Source organism: Syngnathus typhle, linkage group LG5 (genome assembly GCF_033458585.1).
Source record: "Syngnathus typhle isolate RoL2023-S1 ecotype Sweden linkage group LG5, RoL_Styp_1.0, whole genome shotgun sequence".
Taxonomy (NCBI): Eukaryota; Metazoa; Chordata; class Actinopteri; order Syngnathiformes; family Syngnathidae; genus Syngnathus; species Syngnathus typhle.
In genome coordinates this window covers 16,176,338-16,200,893 of record NC_083742.1, presented here as the reverse complement: position 1 = coordinate 16,200,893, position 24,556 = coordinate 16,176,338, and the positions used below count along the sequence as shown (strand labels likewise).

Genomic DNA, 24,556 nt, shown 5'->3' with positions numbered 1-24,556 from the left:
CAAATTAAAACATCTTTTTTGTTTTTAGCAAGTAATGAAAATGTAATGAAGAGAATGTGGTGACATAAGGTTTTGTAAAGTGCAATTAGTGTGCATACTGTCATGTTCTTGTGTTGAATGTGTGCATTTAAGGGGTGTGGCCTGGTGTGTAATGTCGGGTGGTTAAATTGCTTGAAATTTTTTTATTTTTTTTTATTTCATTGTTCTGTTCAATAAACGGCTGAGGACATGACAGTTAATTGATATAATAATAATAATAGAGGTTTTAAACTACTACTTGAACTACTAGTTTTTATCACACTGTTGCTTTAATAAAAACAGTTGCAGCTTTTGTGCTAAATATGTTTGCATCATTATCACGTGTCACACGGTTGTATAACGGGTGTTCTGATTAATGTCGTCGTAAATGACAGATCATCACATGTAAACAGTTGACCAGAGGTATTTGGTCGAAACGACAGTATCTAAACCCGGTATTATGATTTTTGTTGACAATAAGTTTTCATTGCTGTTTGTTAGCAATTTACTTGAGTGACGTTTTTGGAAGGATGCAGTATTGCCAAAGTAAAACCACTTAAATTTAGGTACGCATCCAGGAAATTGTTTTTTATTTCCAATTTGGTTGCCATTATGATTTTGGCTGACATTATGTTCTCACCGCTGGTTCTTAGCGATTAAACAGAACTTCAGTGACGTTTTTTAGAAGGATGCGACATCGGCCAAGGTACACTTAGTTAAATTTAGGTAGACATCCAGGAAATTGTTTTTTATTTTTAATGTGGTTGTATTATGATTTTGGTTGACATTATGCTCTCATCGCTGGTTGTTGGCGTTTAGTAAGGACTTCAGTGACGGTTTGTGGAAGGATGTGACACCAGCCAAGGTACAACCTTTTAAATTTAGTTGTGGATCGAGGATATCATTTTTTTTCAATCTGGTTATTTTTTGCGTGGACATTGTCATGGCCTTTTGTTAGCTGATGAGAAGGATGCGACATAGGCCAAGGTACAACCAGTTAAAATTGGGTGTAGAGACAGGATTCTGTTTTTTGACATTATGTTCTCTTTTTTGTTTGTTGGCTATTCAGCAGAACTTTTGTGACGTTTGGGGGAAGGATGCGCCACGAGCTAAATGTACATGTGGGTAAATTTAGGTGCGGATCAAGGAAATTGCTTTTCATTTTGGTTGACATTTTGTGATAACAGAGATGTTAACCGTCCTAACTTCCCAAAATGCCTGGAAAGTGTAATTCAGGAAGACTCCTAATGGCGATCTAGCAGATCCTTCAGTTTCCAGAATAACAATACACCTAACAATCTGTCATTTTCATTTTCACCACGCAATAAATGTTTACACAAAATGGAGAACAAAAAAATAAAAACACTATTTTAATGTATCTAAAACAAAGTTTGCAATATTGTTTTTTTGGTCATTTTAAAAGCGTCAATTTGACCAGACATGACAACTGTCTGGATCTTTTAGGGTTAGGGGTGACATTGCCGGGATTTTACATGACCCCCTTGCATCGTGGAACTCGGAATATCTTGTCTGCCTGTGACGAGGAAACGGGACACTGGACACTTGTGGGAGGCCAACAACAAAGCTTATTTACAGACAACACCAGCTGCTCATCTCAGCTTCATTCGTAGAACGGAACCACACACATGAGATGCTTCAACATATAGCAAGTTGACTTCAACAAAGCGTTCAGTAAAATAGTCCAAACTCCAGGGTTGGTTTGACTTTTTTGCAGGGAAAGGTTGTCATGTGATAAGGCCCATAGCGGCTGTCAAAACATTAGCATTAACATTATTGCTACTCTTGACATCTTTGTCTTCTCCCTCGAAAGATATAAAATTGTTAATTGTTAAATTTGTTAGTACTGTCAAATTTGTTGCTTTTAAAGTAAACATCCAAAAGGTGAGTGCGGTCGCTGCCTCTTGCATAAGAGCCATTCTTAAATTAATGTCCTCCATTTAGTTTTGGTGCAGGAAGTGAAACACAGGGCGGTTTTTGATGTGTCTCTTTCTCTCGGGAAGAAACCGACTGGGCGCTGAACTCTCACTGCCACTGAGTGTTACCTCATTGTACTCCATAGGATGGGGGAGGGGGGGGGCAAGAGGGGTCCGGCATCTGTTCAAACAAGAGCAATGCAGAAGAGAATCATCGGGTGGGGGGAAAATAACAGTTGGAGTAATTTGTCTGGAAGAAAAGGGTAAAACGGTTCAAGCGCTGTTTTTTTTTTTTTTGTGTTTGCTCGGCAGAGCGACACTGACGCCTTTTCTTTTACAGCAGCGGAGGCAACTCAGTGAACAATCGTGGATCATTCGTTCTTTCCATTTTCAATAGGATCCTAAACTAGGATTTTTGTTATTTAAAAAAAAGAAGACTTTCTTCATTTTGTCAAAATGATGCGTTCATATGATGAACAGTGTTATTTCACGGTATGCCCGACGCAATTCACACGCTGCACAACAAAGAGACTTTATCCCACAGCGGGTAAATGATGTTTTGGGGAAAAATGCTTATGAATCCCAGTCCTTGTCCCCGACAACTCCACCCCTTAGGTTTTTGCGGCGAATTTTGACCTTACCACAAAATGTCCATTCATGAGGAAGAAAGAAAGAAAGAAAGAAAATATCAACTGAATCAGCCAAATGGTGTCCACTTGTTGGCAATGGTGCCTCCGACTTTGAACACCTGAAAGTAGCCACAAACTGATTTTATTTGAAATTTCCATTCTTGTTGCTCAAATAGGACTTTTAGCTGGAGTTTTTTGTGGACAAATAACTTTAGACATCTCTGCTTCTTATGCTAGCTGAAAAGCTAACTAGCTGCTAGCCAGAGTGCGACAGACTGATTTTACAGTGACATTTTAGTCCGGTTCTAGTTCCCACTTCTGTTGGCTTGATTGGACTCTCAGTTGGAGCTGATTTTCAAAAAAAAAAGTATCATTACATTACTTTTTTTGTGCTGGCTGATGTAACAGCGCCACACTGTCCCCACACTCCCTGACGTCTTTTATTTCTCTCTGATGTCTTTTATCTCTTTGAATTTTTCTGCCAAATCTCTTGGATAGGATGTGTGTACGAATGGAAAGCACTTTTTCCAGAATTAAATAAAACAAAGCAGGCTGCATGCAGTGAGTCATGTCAGCACGAGGTCGCAAGAGCCTTCAAATTACAATCTGGTTGTAGTACAAATAACACACCAAGGATAAATAACAGGTGTGTTTGAATGGAGGCAATTCAAGCGTGGGTGTGCTCGTGAATACACATACATATCGCAACAGTAAAACGTGATAACTTAACAGCTAGTTTTTTGTTTTTGCATGTAATCATGGTCAAAATGTGATGCTTAGAAGATGTGTGGATGGCTGGATATACTGTACATATGCTTGTCCAACATTTATTTGTGTATTTTTTATGTCTTGTTTCAGTAAAAAATGTAAGTTGGACAAATTAAAATTACATTATTGACCTGTATTACACAGTATAATCAGTATATGTATACACTTGATGTATTATTTTCTTTTGTGATCATTTTAGATTTCTTTACAGAGACTATTGTATTCTACTTTTCTGGATATACGTCTATTAGTTTTTATTTTGGTTTGACTTTTAATTGTAATGTAAAGACTATAATCCACGTCTGTTTCTGGTACCGTATTTTCCGGCCTATAAGGCGCACCGGACTATAAGGCGCACCTTCAATGAATGGCCCATTTTAAAACTTTATCCTTATATAAGGCGCACCGGACTATAAGGCGCACCATTAATGCATCATGTCAGATTTCGAATCATTCTCCATTTTATCTTTTTTATTTCAACTTCAGACGGAACAAATTACTTTATAATCATAAAATAATGATCCATAGTCTTTTTGAGTCATGATTCATAGTCTTCAGCGGGCCACTTATGATTGATTTCATGACACAATACTTCGGGCCAGTTTGAATTTAGGAATTTGGTCCATATATAAGGCGCACCGGACTATAAGGCGCACTGTTGGTTTTTGAGAAAATTTTAGGTTTTTAGGTGCGCCTTATAGGGCGGAAAATACGGTACTGTTTGTAAATGGTGCTGCATGGAAGATGGCAACGTGTAGAACGTGTATTCTACTAACAATCTATCATGTCTGCAATATATGCACAGCTCCCACCTACTTTACATTAGCCGCCATTAAATCCCACAGTGAGGCCGCAGCATAGCAGAGCCTGGTACCGCACATTAAGTCACGGTGCTTTGCAAAGGCCCCGGAGACAAGCCGTGTAAGGCAAAGGTGGCGTGAGGGGGGAGTTGATATACAAGCCGGGTTGTCTGGGCCTTTTCACTGAAGGTGAAAGATGCGTGCCAGTTGGTCATTAAAGGTACAGTACAGCTGGATTTATCTACCAGGCTTAATCCCTGGTTTCCTAGGAGAGAAAGGCGGCAGAGAAAGAACTCCAAGCTCCAAGTGCTGGAATGTGGTGATACTTGGTGGAATTGAAAGATTTATTAAAGGAAATTAAAATTAAGACTTTTAAAGGATCTTATATGGCACTTACCTGGTATCAGTATCAGTGTGTTGGTATCGGAGCACTCATCTCGATTCACATTTCAATTTTGCAGATTCCCAAGCTATGGCTCGTGGACCACCGGGGAATTCCTCCCCGTCTGGCAAACATCTTTGTGATAAAAAGGAATGTGTACATCTGAGTTTCAAGGTCAAGCCCGTGTTTATTTACTCAAAGGCCGTTCAAGTGATGGGCCCGCCATAGGATTGTTTGGTTCTTTGGAGGTGTGGTTCATTTCCCACCATTCAACCCCCCCGACAGGTTTTATAAGCGGACCCAGCAGCTCATTGTTTTAACGTGTTCATTCAAGATGTTAAAAAAGCGCCGCGTCACAATGGCAGAGAAAATAAAGATAGAACTCTGAGGTTTTTTTTTAAATGCCCGCAGTGACCTGAGCGCGACCGCAGGTTTTGCACGGAGTTACACAACAGCAGAGCATTGTGCACCACCACAAAGCCCAGCACCCACAAATTTGCAACGCTTCATTAGAAACCATAAAAGGCTTTCCCTGAGCTCAATTTAGCAGGTGTCAAAGGACCGTGAGTGAGCTTATCTTTTGGGAGGGGTTCATTTTGTGTCAAGAGAAGATGGATTCCATCATAAGAAATCTTGGTATGTCCTCTATATATATAGTATATATATCAATATATTGCTAACAAGGACTGGCTGCATTCCAAAAGTCATCAATTAGTTTTATGTACATGCAACTATATATGAAATTGTCTTAACCTTGCAGGATGTTGGTCATGTGATCTTAAAAAGGGAAACCTGTCACACCTACCCAGCACGACAGGAGCTTTTTGCACATCCTTAGTGGTGCATTGTTTTCTTTTCCAGTTGCCCACCCCCCGACATCCTTAAGAAGAACTATTACAAATGGCCGTCAATCCCCTTTTGAGTGGAAAGCCAGCCGGCTGCCAGAGCTTGTGATTTATTTGTTTTTTGGGTGACCATAACAAAAACATTTCCTGTGTATGGCACCCGTTTCCCCTCATTGTGCTCCTCCTGTCAATGAGAAGCTGAAAGTCTCTGGAGGGAAATTAATGTTCTCCTGTAGCCTTTGTCTTTTCTTCATTTACTTCAACGAGATTGCGTGGGATAAATAAACTTTACAGGCGGGATCAAAGTCATCCTCGTGTGTGGATCAGAGATTTAAAAAACAAAAAAAATCTGCAGTAAATGAAATTAAATGCCTTGATTTGATCGTGACATATCATTGCGTATAACCGACATCCAAACATCCATTTTCTGTACCGCTTAGTCCCCACGGGGGTCACGGGCTGGAGCCTATCCCAGCCGTCATCGGGCAGTAGGCGGGGGACACCCTGAACCGGTTGCCAGCCAATCACAGGGCACACAGAGACAAACAACCATACGCATTCGCACTCACACCTAGGGACAATTTGGAGTGCTCAATCGGCCTACCAAGCATGTTTTTGGGATGTGGGAGGAAACCGGAGTGCCCGGAGAAGACCCACGCGGGCCCGGGGAGAACATGCAAACTCCACACAGGGAGGGCCGGAGGTGGAAACGAACCCGCACCCTCCTGACTGTGAGGCGGACGTGCTACCCAGTGCGCCTCCGAGCCGCCACATCCAAACATGCAAAAAGTAATTTTTAATTTTTTTTTTCCCAAACAGCATTTTGCATTGTTCAACTTCTCAAACTTTCCTATGGCAAAGTTACGCGGTTGATTTCCTTACAGTAATATAGAGCGATCAATCAAAAGCGGGGGCCGAGCTTAGCCCAGTCACACCATCCGAGCGCAGCCACTTAGAGCCTTGTTTCCGAACAATGCCTCGTCTCACAAACTATTCTCTTTGAATATTTATACACAGACCGGGACACGCGAGAAGGAAATCCTCCCGGAGAGGAACCGGAGCTACTGTACGGCACGTTAAAAAGAAAAGCCCCCCCGAATCAACGTTTCCTGGCTTTTTTCTCACTTTGCAATCAAGTGAGAAAGCGCAACGCTGAGGAGGAGTGTGAGAGTAAAAATAAAACGCTTATCTGACCAATGATCTTCAACAAAACACCACAAGTGCTCTCATGTAAACATCACTTCCAAACACGTTAGCTCCCCCGAGGAGGTTTGTTTGTCAGCGGGATCACACCACAATGACCTCAGCGCTTTTCCAAGAAACTTTCTCAAGGGGTGTGGCACGGGACCGCTAAAGAACACGTTCGGTACTTTAGTGTGGCGCCAGAATTTGTTTTGACACTTTTGTGAAGGACATTCCTCAATTTCTCTGTACAGTTGCCACACATAATATTTTAGAATTCCTGCAGTCTTTTGTGCACATCTGGATACTGTACATAGGGCTCAGTATTAGCTCTATATTTTTTTTAACACACATTACAACATAAGACAAAAATGATTAGATTCAAACAGAACTCCCCGATTGGTTGAGTCATTTTTGCCGATTTCAATAAATTGGTGAATGAATCGGGATTTTATTCCGCTGACTATCACTGCTGCCTTCATACTATACAACATACATACTATACATACTCAAGGCCCGGGGGCCCAGATACGGCCAGCGACATCATTTTATGTGGCCCGCGAAGACAAATTATGCATCAAATTCACGTCGATATTCAAACTACTAATTGTTTTCACTTTCAAAAAATAGCTAGCAATTTTCATCACGTCATATTTTTAAACTATGTAAACAGTTTTTCTTAGTCTCTGTTTTGAAAACGAGTTATTCATCGAGTCATTCACAAGTTTGTTGTGTAGCCTACGCTACATATAATCATTCACACATTTATATGGGTTGGCAATTTCAACGGCCCTCCGAAGGAAACTATGCCTACGATGCGCCCCGCGACAAAAATAAGTTTGACACCCCTGCTGTCCAGTGTTCGTAGGGAGGCTCTAACGACAAGACTTCTTCAACACATGGTCAACAGGGGTCTGACTCTGACACTTGGTCGTCGCCTTTTACCAGCGAGCTAGCGTGGCTGCGAGCTGAGACAATGACACGAATTGCATTTAGCGCACATAGTCCCGAATTCCTACCGGTGGAGCTGCGCTTTAAATGAATAAGCGGATCCATTCAAGGGTTGCTGCTGTCGCTGCATCATGCTGACGTTGTTGTCGTTGTTGCTTCAGAGCGGTCCTGTGACAGCACGAGTCCTCCGTCTGCGAGATAATAAACAAAGCCTTCATAGTTTTCACGGTCAACGTAAATCTCAAGGCTATCAGTGAAAAGGCCACGACTGTTTTACAACCACACACCTCCACTGTATTACCACTTAGGGTTGTCACGATCGAATATTTTCCGAATCAATTATTCCATTAATTAATCCTACAATCGTTGACTTGTCGATTCATTTTGACAATTCAAGTACCACTGCTACTACTTTTGGTATTTAAATGTACAGTTTTATTATCCTTTGTTTTATGCATCAGTCTTACAGCAAAGTTCAACTAGGAGTGAAAAGTTCAACATACTTTTTTTTTTTTGTCCTTTGAGGCAAATAGTGATGAATAGTGACACGCTGACCCGCTGCATAATGTTCAACAGTCGGCACACTGTGTCAAAGTGAATTCGTTTCGATCATCAGGGGTAATCAGCAATCAAAGTGAAACCTCGGTGTCCCCGTGGTGTTCTCCAAGCTCCAAGGACTCAGCCATCCCATTATCGCTAATTAATAGTCCTCAAATGGGACACTGTGTGATCGCAAAGGTAAAACAAACACGTGTAGTAGTGACGCTCAAGTGTTTTATAAATTCCCTGACAATCTTTAGCCATCTCTGGAGGAAACCAGTGCCTAATAGTTACCCAAGCTGGTGAATATTAGAGCAGTAGAGAAGAATGTTTGGCAAAGACAAATTATTTGGGTGTATTTTAAAATAGTAAATCACCTAAGGCATTTGAACTTAGTTGCCGAATCTAGCAAGCCCCCAGTGGCTTACATGTTTGATAGCCATGGTAACATCACATGTGTGCCATTAAACGTAAGGTCCATTTGTATATGTGGGACATGCTCGGGTCCGGTCCATTTATAGCCTCTGTAGCTGTTGCGCATGAGTCGTAACTGCCTCTTACTTGTTAGATTCGCGCCCCCAAAGCACACATGGGGGACGTTTAATAAAGTTCCAGAAGTCGTAAAGAACTTTTGTCGCTACGCGGCACTTTTATGCGAGCGCTAACAGGACCAGAGTCTCCTTGTTAGGCCAATGCATAGCTGTCAATGGAAATTCACCGTTTTCCACAAATAATAGGGACTGGGTTCCCCCAAAACATAAATACTCTGTGTTTATACGTAAAAGCGTGTTTTTGCAAATACCGTAGGCGGATTCGGGAAACTGTGAATAATTGGGGATTCACTTTACGTGAATTGTAAATTTAAAATGGTTATATTTTGCTAAATGAATCAACTGTTTTAAAACACCTCAATTTCTTTGTCACTTAACAATAAAATGTTTGTTAGGATAGACGCCAGGAAAAATTCACAAAAATTGAATCAGCTTAATTCGCTCACATTGGCATTGTCAGCTCACACATAATACATAAATACAAGCCCAACATTTGCTGAAGCTGTTTTAATTTTAAAATACAAATACGTACTTTAATATTTGTTTTAATTACGATTAATCTAGAAGCGTCCCAACTGGACAAACATGGGCGATACAGCAGACAAAACAACCACAAGCCGGCAAACTTCCTGCGTGAGGATGAAACGCCAATGCACTTCCTGTTCAGACATGCTAAAGCCTCCCGTGACCCTTTTCACAAACTCGTTCATGTAATTCCCTCCAGGGTTTTCTTCAACTGTTATTACAGCACACACATTAACGCGAAGCCACACAAACTAGAAGTCGATAAGGCTCCCTCCCACTCTTTAAACATTTGCTCTTTCCTTTTGCTTTTGTATCTTATCATTAGTTGCGGGCACCCGATGTGCCGAGTGAGAGATGGCCTTGTGACTAGGGTGTGTGTGCGTGTGTGGAGGGGGCTTCATAATTGACATGTTAAGTGCTTGCGTTTTGATAAGGAATCAATTCATTATCAGCATCAAAATACGCAGCGATGTTAGAAGGACGAGTGACACGCGAGCCGGTGAGCCTTAGTGACGTAGTTAGCGATCGTAATGGTGTCTTTGGAAGGACTAGTGTGACCAAAAGTAATTGGTTCAGAAATAAGATTAGTTATCCAATAATCGATGAATGTTTGCACCCATAGTTAACTTATAAGTCTAATACTATGTGACATGACAACGCAAAACATTCTCATCTGAAATCAATCTATTGATTTGAATGGTAACACGGTTATTCTGTTCCGGCCCTAAATTGAAGTAAAGTGAATATAAATACATCTTGCAAATATGACACATGATGGAGAAAAGCGATGTTTACAATCCTGACAAATTGGAATGATGATAAAAAGAATTCATCGATGTGTAAAATGAGGGTTCATAGGAGTGGAAAGCAAATTGTTTTTTTTTTGCTTTCAAGCCACACCCCATCAACTGTCTCTTTTATACAAATACTACGTACCCCAATGACTAGTATCTTTCTGATGCCTGCACAATCCACATCCTTGCCAAAACAGATCCGCCAAATCATATTGCACGGGGTCCGCACTTTCTAAATTACAACACACAAATAGAAAACAACAAATCCACCATGTCACAACACACAACTAGAAAACAACAAATGTCACCTATATGAGAAGACACTTTATTTCAAATATAACTTGCAAAAACATACATGCATTGCGTTTCTATTCAGTGAGACGTGATTATCGACTTGCTTGGGGATTTCTGTAAAACATAATACAAAAAAAAGCTAAATTGATGCATCTATTTGCACACATTTATTACACTATGCCCACTTACTGAAGTGTCTGTCAGCTGTGCCCTGGGTCAGAGGTCAGAAGCGCGTACACGGGTGACTTGCAATCCGATGCCCGCCGCCACGGGTAGAAAGTGTGTCGCGTCGCGGTCATCGAGCATGACCGATTGTGACCTGCAGTGCCCAGAAGTTGTGTCTTGTAAAAAGTGTCGTCGGTTTAGTGTCAAATAGCAATGATTTGTTGTACTGTACTTTCCGGGGGAGATTTGCTATTAAGAAGGCAGCGCGAGGTTAGAAAAACACGGCGGTTGCTCACTTTCTGTTGTTTCTGTCGTAGTCTCACTGTTTGTGAGAGGAGAAAAATACAATGATGTTAGCTTGGTTGGCCGCGGCGTAGGCAAGAGCTCAGTGTTCACCTGCCACATGTCGTTCGCCGGCGGGCTGCTTTGGACTGCTCGCCGCTGTTGGGGAAAATAGAACTTTATTGTACAAAAAACTGAATTTTATTTTTCTGAATTGTATTTTGCCAAATACTGGGATCAGCTATCTAAAAAAAAAAAAAACTAAATAGAATAATAATGATATATATAAATAATAATAATATGGATTATATATATATATATGTATATATATAGTTTATTCAATTTAGTTAATAGAGTGATAATTTTAGAAAATAAATCAAGCAAACATTCTTTGTTTATCTTACCATGGATTTTGATAATAAATCAATTATCTTATGAGAAATTAACTTTATTAAAAAATGACTGATTTTTTTTATTTAAAAATAATAAAAAGATAAAGTCAAACTGAATGCCACAAATAAAATACTTCAGGATTGTTAATAATCAAAGTATGAGGTGGGCCAGATTAATGAGTGAGAAAACAAGCCTAACTTTGCCCATCCCTACTTTTGACTTATACCTTAGTAAAGGTTTAACTACTGGAACAAATTTTGAGGTTGTGCATCATGTTTGACTTTGACATTTTTTGCTAAGCAGTCAAAGTTGCACACTGACATTCCCCTCCACCCACTTTCATACAAAGACTTCCTCTTTCTTCTACTTTGTTCCATCGCGTTTTTTTTTTTTTTTTTTTTGACCCCGGCGAGCCTGGGAACAAAGCTAATCCTCCTAGCATATGGAGGGAGGGGCACATACAATGCCGGTCTGTGCGTTCTCGCCGGTGCGGACCTCCTCCTGAGGGCGGCATTGTCGGCGTGTGGTTCTTCAAGGTTCTGTGGGAGCCGGTCCCGGGCGTGGTTCTCCTGCTTGGAGAGAGATGTCATATTGCTCAGGTTACTTCACATACAATAGATTATATAACAGAATAGATACATAATACAATGGTAAATTGACCAGTTATGCTCCAAACAATTGTCTGAAATCATCTTTGCCAATTGAAATGAATGGAAATGACATTAATCGGTTCCAGCCCCAATCAAAAAACATTTTTGAAGCTTTTTTTTTTTTTTTTTTTATAAAATAGCACTCAACAATATTTTACTTTTTAGAGTTGGAACAGAACAATGTGACTGCTAAACTACTGTACTGTCATTTGTTTGGCAAAGGATAAAGAATATATGCCTATGATTGCTCTATTGCATGTGTTGCCACCTTTTTTGTTCAAATATACAAGTCGTTTAAATGTGTAGCGCAAGATCTACAGATGAGGGAATGTGATTTGAAATGACTGTCCATTATTTATTACGCCGAGCAAATGTGCTGAGCCATGCACCGGCCAAAAGCAGACACAAGAGATGCGAGCATTACTGTAATAGGGGCGTTGCGGGCGTCCCGCGTGGAGGGACGAGGATCAGTGAGTGCAGCAGATGGGATCAGGGAGTCCAGTCCAGGTGGAGTTACATTTTCATCTTGGTATTCCTACAGAAGAAGAAAATGCACACGGCGTTCGGCACGATGTCCAGTGGAGAGAGATGGGAAGGGGTTTATTTATATACGGTACAGTGTTTATTTTACAGAGGGTGAGGCCTCACGATTATGTGATGTATAAGCAGAAAGCATCTCAGAGTATCAAAGTGGGGCGGGGTTGTTCTCCCTGGGAACCTGCGCTTTGCCTGTAGATTGACTTCAATGTGTCGGGAACTTTATGATGTTGACGATATGATATTTGTAAATGTCAGACTCAAACAGGTCGTTTTGAGGCAGCGCATTTACTTTGAGATTCAGGAGATAATAGATGTCCATCTAAGTTAAAAAGTTGATTAGTAATATATGTCAGCGGCTGAGTTACGCTTAAGAGGGTGCTTTTGACCCAGTTAGGTACAAGGTGATGACCAGAGTAGACAAATTGGATGTCTACCTTCAAGTCCAGTATGTGTTTGAGTTTAAGGCGAAAGAACTCTTGCTCCTTCAGTTGGATGAACTCCTGACAGTTGGCGAAGCCCTCGGTCATCTGTAAGCAAAGCAAAGGTCAGGAAAAGAATCCGCTTGAAGCCGAGCGTGCGCACGGTGGAGCGCTACCTTGTGAAGGATGGCCTCCAGCTCGCTGATCCTCTCTCGCAGATGTTTGTCCTTGGAGCGCACGGCGTCTAGTTCACGCGCCAGTTGCCTCTTCTCTTCCCTGACAAAGGCCAGCTCCCGTGTCTGCCGCTGGCTTTCCGCCTTTTGATAGGACGCTTCCTATTAGAAACGAGGAGGAGATGATTGGCTTCCTTTCAGATAAATACTATCGACAGTCGTTGAATAAAATGTCAGCTTGCTTTTCTGTCATTTTGTTTTGGGTGGCCGTCATTCACCTGGTTCACTTTTTCCAGAGTTTCCTCCAGATGTTGGACTCGGGCCTGGAGAGCGTTTGTCCGCCCCCCTTCCAGAGTCCTCATGGCACCCCTGACCCGGTCCAGCTCTGTCTGGGTGCTCTTCAGCCGGCCCCGGAGTCGCTGCACGACGTCGCGGTGCTCGTGGCAGGCGCAGCTGCGCAGAGGCTGCAGCTTTGTGAGCTCCTCTGGAAAGGCGCCAGCAAAATTTAGAGACCCAACGATTTTGATACAAGCTTTAAAAAAGACATTTGCTTCACAGAGCATCAATCGGTCATAGTGATAAACGTACCAGTGATGGCGAGCCGCTGATTCACCAGGCTTTCCGCGTGTCCAACCTTCAGCTGGTTCATCTGGGTGCCGAGGAGGGCATTCTCCCGGTGAAGGTCGTCAATGGTCAGCTTGCTCTTCTCCAGCTGAAACCGGAGCGTCTCCACAAGCTTATCTCTGTCCTTCAGTTCATGCTTCAGAGTTTCTTTTTCGGCGAGAAGGGTTCTATGCTGGCTCAGAGCTTCATCCAGTTGACAGACGGGCTGAAAATGTCGATTTGAAGCAACTGTCAAACTTGCAAGAAATACGCAGCACTTATTGAATTAAAATGAAAATTGACTTGCTTAAAAAAAATTTGATTCAAATAAAATTAAATTCAAATTTTATATGAACAAATAATTGAATGATGAATAAATTCATGTTAGTGTTTAAAATGTTCAGGTTACCCGTTTGGTTTCTCGGTCACTGGCTTCCTGCTCTCCTCCCGGGGTCTGCACCACCTCCTGGGACCTACACCGGACGAGGTCACTGGTCTTCTGGAGGAAGAGGTGCAAGCACAGTGGGGCTCACCACATGGAATCATCTTCATCGCAACAGCAATTTTTTTTTATTCGTCTGACTGGGTTGACGGCAGTTCACTAACCAGCTGCTGCTGCAACGATGTCCTGGAAATACATTTTCACTTTAAGATGTTGACTCAATGGGGTAAGAAATGTCATAAACCTTCACATTTATGTACCTTAGAAGTTCCAGCTTGGTGTTGATGCGATGCCCGCTGTCTTTAGATGAGCTCAGTTTGTGGTTCAACATCTCCACCTCCTGGCCAACACTTGTAATAAGCTCTTCCATTCTAACAGGACACGAAAGTCATTTTTATTATACATTTGGTCCCCCTTCTTTTTAGAGTGGATACAAAAAGTCTAAACACCCCTCTTCAAATGCCAGATTTTTTACATAAATAAATAAATGAATAAATAAATGAATGAACGAATAAAATAAATAAACAGACAAATAAATAAATACATACATAAATGAATAAATAAAATCTATTGACTGATTAATGAATTGCATAAGGTCACATCAATTGTGGATAGTTTTATCTTGGTCTGGGTTTTTTTAACATCACAAAAATGTAGCATTTGAACAGGGTGTGTGTAAACGTCTATATCCACCATATGTAAATTTAGACGGACATTTACCTGCCATTCTGTCCGTCCCGAGGGTCCCTATGCCTTACTACTTGTTCCACTGGCGGCTGAAACACAGAACAATCGAACACAGTGCGCAAACTCTCCGTCAAGTCAATTTGATTTATCTAGCTCTTAAGCCCTTATGTCTCACTTACTTGACTCTATTATGTGCTGATAAAACAAGTAGCAAAAATTCTCTGTCTTTACAAACCTCACTAAGATGCATAACATCCTCAATTCCCTGGGCATTCTTTCTTCTGGGCCTGACATCCCTCTGACATTGCTGGTGCGTTAAACTGTCCAAAGATGGATCTGCTGAAGAAAAAAGCAGGTTCACAGAATCAAAAATAGTCCCATGCTTTGATTGGGTCCATTCATTTAAGTCGTACAAATGCTTTTGGATTCACAGCCAAACTTCTCCAATGCAGCTTTGGTTGCATGTCCCAGGTCCTCCTGAAGCCTCTGAGTTTCCGCTGTGCACCTCTCCAGCTGCTCACTAGTTCAAACACGAAAGATTTTTGTATGTTCTCAGTATTGTTGTTAAATATGGGCCATAACAATAGGCATCACAGTCTATTTAGATCAAATTATTGGCTGTTTGTGTACACCCTCAACATGTTCACAGCAAGCAGTTCATTCCGTCTCAAGTTTTTGAGTGGAATTGGTCTGAAAATTATTGTTGCCTTAAAGTTATTAAGAACGATTGAAAGCCATTTCACTTTTAACCACACATTATTTCAGTGTCTTTGGTGACAATTTCGTTTGGTTCGTGTGCCGTAATATTTTTCGAATTAAGATTGTATTGGCTCAATAAAAGTTTGGGAACACCTTACTCACTTCAAGTGTCAATCTAAACAGGTGATAAAATCCCAAAATAAGAAAATAACAACACAAAACATTAGCTACCTCAACTCGTCCAACGCCAAACTGTTAAACCTCAGCCCAGAAACGTCCCGAGTGGCTAGAAAACACGTTTAACACGATTAAATATCGATAAAATTTGCTGGCGGCTAGGCTAACATTAGCCAAGTCAGCTAACGTGACACAACTTACCAGCTGCTGGATCCTCTCGATCTAAAGCCATCATGTCATGCCGCGATGCTATGTCACATGTATGTGACATATGTGACATATGTATGTTAGACATATAAAACACGAGATTCTAACACCATGTACGTGCTGAAGATAAAACTGAAAGACAAGACAACATCTGGTGCCAACGTTGACGTTACCATGGGAACTATATTAATGGCGTCTTCATAGTTGCGACCTTTGACAACGTTCCTAAATACAGTTAGACAAATGTAATATGTTTTCTCTGTGTAACTCTTAACGGAAAGATAATGCCATCAATAAAAGGTTCAGTAAAAGTCGCAGCGGGGATTTTTTAAATAAACTTCTTTTTAGGTTTTGTATTGACTCGTCTCGTAGCATTCACAAACTATATCGCCATCTTGTGGCCGGAAACTGGAGCAACGTGAATGCTTTTTACTTTTATTTTTTATTTTTTTGCGAACCAAGTTTCTTCAAATAAAACATCAGATATGTCTAAATATTACATGACAGTGTCAGACGAGCAAAATTTGGGGTAATCTTCTTTGGGTTATTAGTAAGTTCATTTATAAACAATTCATGATTACGTTTAGAGACAATTTAAGGGGAAAAAAAAGAAACTCATCAGCTGATAATATTTTTCATCACGTCAAAAAATAAATCACAAACATTTTGTAGCAACCGTGAACGTTCTTGTCCGTTCCTTTTCTGTCAGTGTAGTGCATGATGGGTATTGTAGTTTTCCCACCCTATCAGCTGTTGTTTATCTCCGAGAATGTTTTTTTTATGACCGTACTTAACTTTTTAACAATGCACGTGTATTTGTGAATGTTTATACCTGGAGGCACATCCTTATCTAAGGTAAATAATTGAACCTCTTTGTACTTTGACAACCTTTCAAAGTTTGCTTATAATAAAGATATCGGTTCAATGTTTTTTTCCTTCTGGAACACACGTGACATTGTAAGCAATGTATTTTGATGATGTTTTGGGGGAGTTGATCTTCCAGAGATACGTGACACCCAGCAGGTGTGGCCTGCTCGTAAACCAAAAAGTTGCTCCAACCCCCATACACACATACACGTACACACGCTTGTGTGTTTTTGCATGAATCACAGTGCCCTAAAAGGATGTTCTTTTCAAGAATGAGGGACCATGGAGGACTGGACAAGGCCTTCGAGAAGGAGCTGAAGTCCTGCTGTGCGCAGGAGGGTAATTTCCTTCCCAACAAGTCTGGTTTGAAGATGATGGAGTCCTCTGAGGTAAGCAACTGACCCACTTTTTGGTCCTTGTGTTGTTTGTCCTACTTAGAAATGTAAATATAACTTCCAATATTCAGAGCGCCGTGTCGGCCAAATGCAGGGACGCCAAAGTGGAGGAGCTGTGGGGTTTGACCAGCTTCTTCGGCTACAGCACGCAAACATTTGTTCGAGCCGTCAATCTGTTCGATCGATTTCTTTCACTCATCAAGGTAAGATGATCAACAACAATGGAACAGAACCGAAATAATTCCTCCCTGGGTCAAACTGGTGCCCTGGAAAACTTCCCTGATTATATTTAAGTTTTTAACCTTTTTCAATTTCATACAAGTCAAAAGAAACTTAGGACAACTAATGTTCAATTTGTTATAAAACGGACATATTGGTAACATAATAACGTAATGATATATTTATTCGATTATATTGACTTTGATAGCTTTGATAGCGTTGATATCTTGACGTGAGTTGAGGGTCCAAATATTAGGAACAGCTTAGTCTACCAACAACAACAGCAGCAGTAGTCCTACTGACTCTTTCGTGAAGTAGATTACATGAAAGCCCTAAGGAAGTTCATGCAAACATGCAAGAAAGTTTGAATTATCTCGTCCAGAGAAACTGGTATTTCATTTTTCACGTTGACCTAATTCCTGAAATACCGTGTCGCTTTTAGCATGTGATCACGAAACTGATTTATCGGCTCGGTGGGGATTGTGACAGACTCAACCCAAACACGTGCCGTGCGTGTCCGTGTGCTGCCTCCACTTGGCGGCCGGTGCGACGGAGGAGGCCAAAGACGTGGCGCCCGGCCGGGAACTCATCCGCATCAGCCACAGCAAGTTCACCGCGTCAGAACTGTGCCACATGGAGACCGTCGTGGCCCAGAAGCTTGGTCCCGAGACCCCCGCGGTGACGGCCTTCACTTTTCTGCAACTCTACTATTCGGCTCTGAGTGCCGTGTGTTGCGATGAGGGGTAAGCACAATGAACCGTCGTTCATTCCAAACTACCCACGATATGGAAAAATAACCATAGAAATGATGAATGCAGTTTAGTTGTGGACCTTGTCTGCCTTATCTTCTTGCGCTTCATGACACACCATCTCAATTCCCTTTTTATTCTAAAGGATAGAGTTTCCGAGCGTCATGAAGCTGGAAGCTCATCTGAAAGCCTGCCTGTGTCGACTTGTTTTCTCCAAAGCGAAAGTAAGGCTTCTCACTCTCCGTTTGGCTTTACCAGAGCGGCGCTGACCCCCAAGTTTCTTGTCCACAGTCGTCTACGCTGGCCCTCGCCCTCGTCGCCCACGAGTTTGGGAACCTGCCGTGTAGCGCTGTGTCCAAAATGCTGCAGCACCTGCAAAGACTCACTAAGGTACGCCACAGTTATTCCTTAATATTTTTTGTCTCGATATTTTTGGATGTATTGAAAGCGGCAATTGTTTTAAAGCGCTCTATAAATACAGTTGAATATACATTGTCAGGTGAGCAACGGCGATCTGCGCCTGTGGCGGAACCTGGTGGCCACACGCATGACAGAGTACCGCTCAGCTCGGTGCCACAAGCCCGACGGCAGGAAGCTGGTGTGGGTGTTGTCTAAAAGAACAGCGCAGAGTCTGCACGCTGCCCACTGCACCGCCTCCCGCCTGCCCACCATACCTGAGGATGCCTGGGACCACCGACTAAGGTCAACATGACTAATAATCTGAGTTGTATGCCATTGCTTTGTAGCATTGTAAATTGACAGGATTGCCAAAAAACTCAACTTTTCGGGCTTTTGTTATAGTGAGGAAGAAACGAGTAGCAGCGAAGACAGTCCGTGCGGCTCCCTGGGCAGCGTTGGTGAAGGGTCCTTCTTCCCCGCCTACTATTCGTGACTTTCATTAACTTTGACTTGCTTCATACTTAGCATACTACTCTCATCTTAAAAAAAAATCTCATCTTGCTATTGTTAGCTATCATCATGTGCTATGCAAGCAATATGTGCATTTTGTATATTAATGTAACATTCTAATGTGAAAATACCTGATTGAATATGCTGCTGTGTTATGAAAGCTTTTATTATTTTTTACTAAGATAATTTTACTGAAAAAACAGAACACCTAAAAAAGATGGTGAAAAGTTGTATTTGAATTTATCACAAAAAGAAGGAGTACAGGTTTACAGCATTATTGTCAGTCACTGTATAATTATGTGGCTGGAACAGTAACACTGCACTTACATATAGAAGAATGAAAAACTAATAAATTAATAAACGTGCTTCATGTAAATGCTGAATAAAAATTCTACCTAACGAAAGGTTTGAAAGGAGTTCTAAAATATGAAAGGCAAATGTAATGTACTTACACGCTAAATATACCTGAGCTGGATTAAAAAAAATAATAATTGAAGGCAATGTATTATTGTTTCACTGTATTTGTTACTGTAATTCTTATACCTGCCACTAGTGGGAGCTCGTGCGCCACACTTCGAAACACTACCGTTGACAGTTTTGTGAGGCAAGCAAACGTTTCTTCACCCTTATTTGATTGAATCTCTGGAAAGAGACCACATTAGCTACCCCTTCAGTACGGAGATACATCAAAAGTATTTAAGATCTATTAAAATGCAGGAACAACAAAAAATATATACATATATTGTGGCAGAAAAAGCAGTCTTATCACAGACTGCCAATAAGTGAATAAAGACACAAGTATAAACACGCACATCAGCAGGCATGGTCCTAATGTCCATAAATAGTACGTAAATCATGACTAGTGTATGTATATATATTTTTTTTTAATCATTATAAATCTGTTGATTAGCATTTGCGGATTAAGTATATGGAGGATTTATTTCGTGTTTGTTTTTCACTGCTGTGGGCGGTAAATGCTCTCCATAAATCTTAATTGATGTGCACAAACTACCCACTTCCATTATGTTATTGGACGAGCCTTCCTGCGCTTGCGTATGTATACGCGCATCACGCACGCACTCTGGCTCCATCTCCCTGATTAAACCAGCAGGAGGAGGAAGGAGAAGGAGGAAGGCGGTAGGCTACAAGGGAGGGGGAATGACAACTATCCGAGCTCCATCCACAACACGCATTGGAAAAAAATCACCCGCACCCGGCGATGAAACGTCGCGGATGAGGGCCCGGCCACCGGCAGAAGAAGGAGCACCCGCAGAAGAAGCAGCCAGGCCGGCGATGCGGACGCTCAGCCGAACGACTACGACGACCGCCGAGTGAAGCCGCTCCCCTCGCCAAGATGGTCCGCGTGGCTCGCGCGCTGGGTCTGATCATCCTGTGCGTGGCGGTGCTCATCCTGTCGCTCATCAGCTACGTGTCCCTGCGTAAGGACAGCCTCTTCGGGTCGCCCGTCGGGGGGCCTAGGATCATGTTCCACGCGGGCTTCCGGTGAGTTATGAGCGGGGCTGTGTTTGGGAAAAAAGGTGAGGCCGGGTGGGAGGGAAGGGGAGGGGAGGGCGGCGCGAGGGGTTGGGGATGCAACATGGTCGCTCACCTTATGCCAGCTTGTCAATTAAATGCAGTGTATGCTTATAGAATGTCAGGTGACTTTTATGTATTTATCATTAGTCTTTTCAATTTTGATTCCAAATGTTATTTTCCATTGCTTGATGGCTGGCTGGCTGGCTGGCACATGATGCGGCATGCTTTGGAACTCGAGTTGTTACTTTAATAACGCGATGGATGGATTAATAGTTGACACGTAAATATATAGATTGATATCACACGATGGATCATGAGTTGGATGAATGCTAGATGATCGCAAGCTTTTACTTTACTTTATTCTGAACTATAATACAAATATGAATAATATAGGATTGATTATGTGGGTTACTGGAAACATTAGAAGAAGCCCCTGCAGCGCTCTTTTGACTTTTTCCAAAAATATACAGATGAGTGTCAAAGATGGCAAGGGAACCGACACAATTACACGGCAACTGTTAGGAGCGCAACGCCAATTATGTGTCCTTGTCAGATCGCAGTTCGCCATGAATTTCCTGGACCCCTCCTTTATCCCGCTGACCAACGCCCTGAACGAAGAGCTACAGGGAAAGCCGTCCAAGTGGAAATTCAACAAGACTGCTTTTTTCCAGCAGAAGTAAGATATTGGGTCAGGTGTGTGTGTGTGTGTTGTTCAGTGAAGCCAAAGGAAATGAGAAAGATGTGAAAGAATTCCCAGACTGTGAAAATCAAGGGGACATTCCACCTATAGACCTCTCTGGGAGGGATGTCCCTTGGAGTCGTATTTGCTTTCATGTGGGATAATCACATACTTTACGAAAAGTATCAAAAAAGTACTGCAGAGTTAAAAAAACCAAAAAAAAAAACGTTTTATGACGTGACGAGAGGAACATGAGAAATTTGGAGCTATTTCCATGAAATGCTGTGCCTTAAGATCATTTATTTATTAAATTCATTTATAGTCACCGCGATTGTACCTCAAATTATCTGTCCACATTGAAATGAATGGAAATATCCTCAATCCGTTCTAGGGTCTTGATAAAAAAAAAAAAAATCTGTTATATTATTCCTTGTAAAAAACATCTACTTAATAAAATAATACAATGTAAACAATTTTGCTTTGCTTCAAAGTACATTCTGTACTTTTGTGCCAGGAAGGACATCTTTAACTTCATCGACATTCCGCACAACTTCTCACTGACCAAAAGCAGCGTCCGTGTGGGCCAACTGATGCACTTTGACTACTCCAGCCACAAGTACGTGTTCTCCATCAGCAACAACTTCAAGTCTCTGCTCCCCGATGCCTCGCCCATCCTGGACAAGCACTACGGCACTTGCGCCGTGGTGGGCAACAGCGGCATTCTGACGGGCAGCCACTGCGGCTCCGAAATCGACCGCGCCGACTTTGTTTTTCGCTGCAACTTCGCTCCCACCGAGGTGTACGCCAAAGATGTGGGTCGCAAGACCAACCTGACCACTTTCAACCCCAGCATCCTGGAAAGGTACTATAACAACCTGCTGACCATTCAGGACCGTAACAACTTCTTCCTGCACCTGAAGAAACTGGAAGGTGCCATTCTGTGGATCCCCGCATTCTTCTTGCATACGTCGGCTACCGTCACCCGCACCCTTGTGGACTTCTTTGTGGAGCACAAGGGCCAGCTCAAAGTGGAGCTGGCCTGGCCCGGAAACATCATGCATGACGTCAACAAGTAAGATTGTTATTGACGTCAATGAATTTCAATTTCTAACCGCAACAACCCGTGCGATGTATCTCAGATCTCCCAATATTAGCATAAGACACTGCAATGGTTTTCAAGGCTACCATAACTTCCATTCCTTATTCTGATCATAACATTAGCATCAATGATACTACTAATTTAAGTAAAAATATCCCAGGACCGAAGAAAATTCCTGTTTGTGGGAATCAAAACTGTTGGGGACAGGCAGATGCTTCATCTCCTCAATCCACTTGGCAGGAAGTAGTAGGAGTAGAGGAGCATGCCACAAGACCCACGTCCATAAAGTACTTTGTCGGAATATATTTGATGAATTACACTTCCACTATAAGTGACAAGATTTAATACAATATCAATACGACATAATTAAAATGTATTTATTTGTTGGCCATTCATTACGAAACATCCACCAGCTGAAGTGGATGCAGGATGTTTTAATTACAAGATAGCCATGACGTAACATCGGCTTACCGAAGCAGTACCAAAACTATTTTTCAGTTTAATGACGGGAACTACATAGTCCACTATATTAAAAAAAAAAAAAAATCCCTGTATTGGGATTACGGAGGGATTAATGAGTGAAGGAAAATAATATTAATAATAATAATATTGCTTCATGTGTTTTTTGTTGTTGTTGCTCTTCTCTTGGACAGATACTGGAAGACAAAGAACCTTTCCCCCAAGCGACTGAGTACCGGCATTCTCATGTACACTCTGGCGTCGGCCATGTGCGACGAGATCCACCTGTACGGCTTCTGGCCCTTCGGTTGGGACCCCAATACGGGCAAGGACCTGCCCTACCACTACTACGACAAGAAGGGTACCAAGTTCACCACAAAATGGCAGGAGACCCACCAGCTTCCCAGCGAGTTCAAGCTCCTCTACCGGTTGCACCGCGACGGAGTCACCAAGCTCAGCCTGACACATTGCATGTAGATGGGGACGGGCGGGGGTTCGCGCACGACGCCACGCCCGGATTCCGCATGCCGATCTCTCATTCCACACGTCTGCCTCGCTCGGTTTTGGTATCGTCGTGTTAAGTATTCCTGTCAGACGCCTCCACGACGCTCCTTCAGGATGCCTGGTGGCAGTGGCAAACACAGTGGAACCTCTACAAGGAAAAAAAAAAAAAAAAAGCCCAACCCTCAAACCAGCTCAGACAACTCATCCAACTTCTTGTCCATCTTGTCAACATGCCCTGCCAACTCCAAAGTCATCTTCCCTCCGGATTCCATCGTCCATCACGTGTACTCAAAATACACGGGGTGATCTGTTGGACTTCGGAGTTCCCACAGGAGTCCAAGTCACGTTTTAAAAGCCTTGATAAAAGTTTGAAAAAAACAAACCAAAAAAAAACAGAATCACTGCCTAATCTCAGGGATGGAGTTAGATCAGTGTTTTGGAAAATCCCATCGAAGGCATCCGAATGCTCTTTTGGCCACAAGATGAGTTGTCAGACATCTGCACTAGTCTTGTTTACAACACTTCAACAACAAGTGTCCCGATTCTAAACCTTTTTGGAGAAATAATTACATTCCGAATGATAAGCCATAAATTCACAAAGTGAGAGAAAACATATATATATAGAGAGAGAGAGAGAGAGAGAGAGAGAGTAAGTATATATATTTACAAACAAGCTGTCGTACTAAATATTATCAAGTTTAGAGTCACTTTCTAAAATAGAAGCCGTCTTTATCCATGCTCAGTAATGGACGGAAAGATGTCATGGCATTTTATAGCGCAGGGGGAAAAATATTTTCCCAAAAAATTGAGTTATCATACTGCAAGAATAAAGTTGTAAAATTGACGAGATTATGGCAAAATATCACGAGAAAAACAAACAGGTAATTTAGGAAGTATAAAATTGAGTAGTGTTTTTTTTTCAACTTTTGTTTTCCTCACAACACTTTTTTTTTATTGTAACACCAAAACATCTGACTTTATTTGACCTTATTTCCTCTGAGAAGATTCTCATATAATTCCTTTTTTTTTTTCTTCTCTGACCTTTTCACTCAACAATTGCAAGACTTGTCTAACCAAAACGACACAGCTTATTGATAAAAATATAATTTTTTTGTAAAATGTCACTATATTTGTTGTAACATTATGACTCTTGTAGAAAAAAAGTTTAACTTTAATCTAGTAAAATTGTAAAAGTAGGAATTGTTTTTTTTGGGTCCTAATAGAATTACAACATTTTCTTAACAATCCTAATAGAATTACAACATTTTCTTAACAATTTTTATCACGTATAAATCCAGACTTTCTAAATGAATGTAATAATAACATGTTAGCTAGCGTGGCTAAAATGCTAAGAAAATCCACCATTTTGAATTTCACTTTCATCACAACACCCTTCAACGACAGTATATAAATAAAACATAGACACTACGTGAGAGATTTGATTATTTGGTGTCATTAAGCAGACAACTTTCAGCATCTTGTTCTGACCC

At 41.6% G+C, this 24,556-nt stretch overlaps 3 protein-coding genes across 7 annotated transcripts; 2 read left to right on the top strand and 1 right to left on the bottom strand.

Annotated features, from left to right (window-relative positions):
* Positions 1-329: 329 nt before the first annotated feature.
* LOC133154811 (coiled-coil domain-containing protein 158-like) lies at positions 330-15,975 on the bottom strand. 5 transcript variants are annotated; one of them, XM_061279823.1, is made up of 21 exons: positions 15,645-15,975; positions 15,498-15,552; positions 14,981-15,087; positions 14,803-14,906; positions 14,601-14,656; positions 14,141-14,251; positions 14,045-14,066; positions 13,848-13,937; positions 13,424-13,664; positions 13,114-13,319; positions 12,839-12,997; positions 12,678-12,770; positions 12,128-12,238; positions 11,516-11,625; positions 10,775-10,819; positions 10,675-10,700; positions 10,403-10,532; positions 10,275-10,327; positions 10,062-10,151; positions 7,578-7,700; positions 330-4,666 (listed from the first exon to the last, which is right to left on the bottom strand). In XM_061279823.1, exons 1-17 carry the CDS (start codon positions 15,736-15,738, stop codon positions 10,414-10,416), a joined length of 1,749 nt encoding a protein of 582 aa, XP_061135807.1. In that variant the 5' UTR covers positions 15,739-15,975; the 3' UTR covers positions 330-4,666; positions 7,578-7,700; positions 10,062-10,151; positions 10,275-10,327; positions 10,403-10,413. The 5 variants fall into 5 exon arrangements, with proteins under 5 accessions (XP_061135807.1, XP_061135810.1, XP_061135812.1 ...); XM_061279826.1 differs by having other exon boundaries at positions 11,516-11,622; XM_061279828.1 differs by having other exon boundaries at positions 13,848-13,934.
* A 725-nt stretch (positions 15,976-16,700) lies between these two features.
* LOC133153991 (cyclin-G1-like) lies at positions 16,701-19,294 on the top strand. The gene is made up of 7 exons (XM_061278352.1): positions 16,701-16,906; positions 16,984-17,115; positions 17,621-17,874; positions 18,026-18,104; positions 18,172-18,270; positions 18,380-18,582; positions 18,682-19,294. The coding sequence occupies exons 1-7, from the start codon at positions 16,775-16,777 to the stop codon at positions 18,770-18,772; spliced, it is 990 nt and encodes a 329-aa protein (XP_061134336.1). The 5' UTR covers positions 16,701-16,774; the 3' UTR covers positions 18,773-19,294.
* Positions 19,295-19,865: 571 nt separating this feature from the next.
* On the top strand, positions 19,866-23,266 carry LOC133153990 (sia-alpha-2,3-Gal-beta-1,4-GlcNAc-R:alpha 2,8-sialyltransferase-like). Its single transcript, XM_061278351.1, has 4 exons — positions 19,866-20,292; positions 20,879-21,001; positions 21,519-22,076; positions 22,757-23,266. Exons 1-4 carry the CDS (start codon positions 20,144-20,146, stop codon positions 23,037-23,039), a joined length of 1,113 nt encoding a protein of 370 aa, XP_061134335.1. The 5' UTR covers positions 19,866-20,143; the 3' UTR covers positions 23,040-23,266.
* The last annotated feature ends 1,290 nt before the right edge of the window (positions 23,267-24,556 follow it).

What these genes read in the sequence shown, in the direction of transcription:
- LOC133153990 (XM_061278351.1), top strand. Translation starts at nt 20,144, where the DNA reads ATGGTCCGCGTGGCTCGCGCGCTGGGTCTGATCATCCTGTGCGTGGCG. An exon ending in ATGTTCCACGCGGGCTTCCG is followed by an intron (nt 20,293 to 20,878) that starts GTGAGTTATGAG and finishes TGTCCTTGTCAG; the next exon opens with ATCGCAGTTCGCCATGAATT. An exon ending in ATCATGCATGACGTCAACAA is followed by an intron (nt 22,077 to 22,756) that starts GTAAGATTGTTA and finishes TCTCTTGGACAG; the next exon opens with ATACTGGAAGACAAAGAACC.
- LOC133154811 (XM_061279823.1), bottom strand. Translation starts at nt 15,738, where the DNA reads ATGTCTAACATACATATGTCACATATGTCACATACATGTGACATAGCA. An exon ending in ATGTTATGCATCTTAGTGAG is followed by an intron (nt 14,657 to 14,802) that starts GTTTGTAAAGAC and finishes TCTGTGTTTCAG; the next exon opens with CCGCCAGTGGAACAAGTAGT. An exon ending in AGAACGCACAGACCGGCATT is followed by an intron (nt 10,820 to 11,515) that starts GTATGTGCCCCT and finishes TTTCCCCAACAG; the next exon opens with CGGCGAGCAGTCCAAAGCAG.
- LOC133153991 (XM_061278352.1), top strand. Translation starts at nt 16,775, where the DNA reads ATGTTCTTTTCAAGAATGAGGGACCATGGAGGACTGGACAAGGCCTTC. An exon ending in AGATGATGGAGTCCTCTGAG is followed by an intron (nt 16,907 to 16,983) that starts GTAAGCAACTGA and finishes TCCAATATTCAG; the next exon opens with AGCGCCGTGTCGGCCAAATG. An exon ending in GCCGTGTGTTGCGATGAGGG is followed by an intron (nt 17,875 to 18,025) that starts GTAAGCACAATG and finishes TTTATTCTAAAG; the next exon opens with GATAGAGTTTCCGAGCGTCA.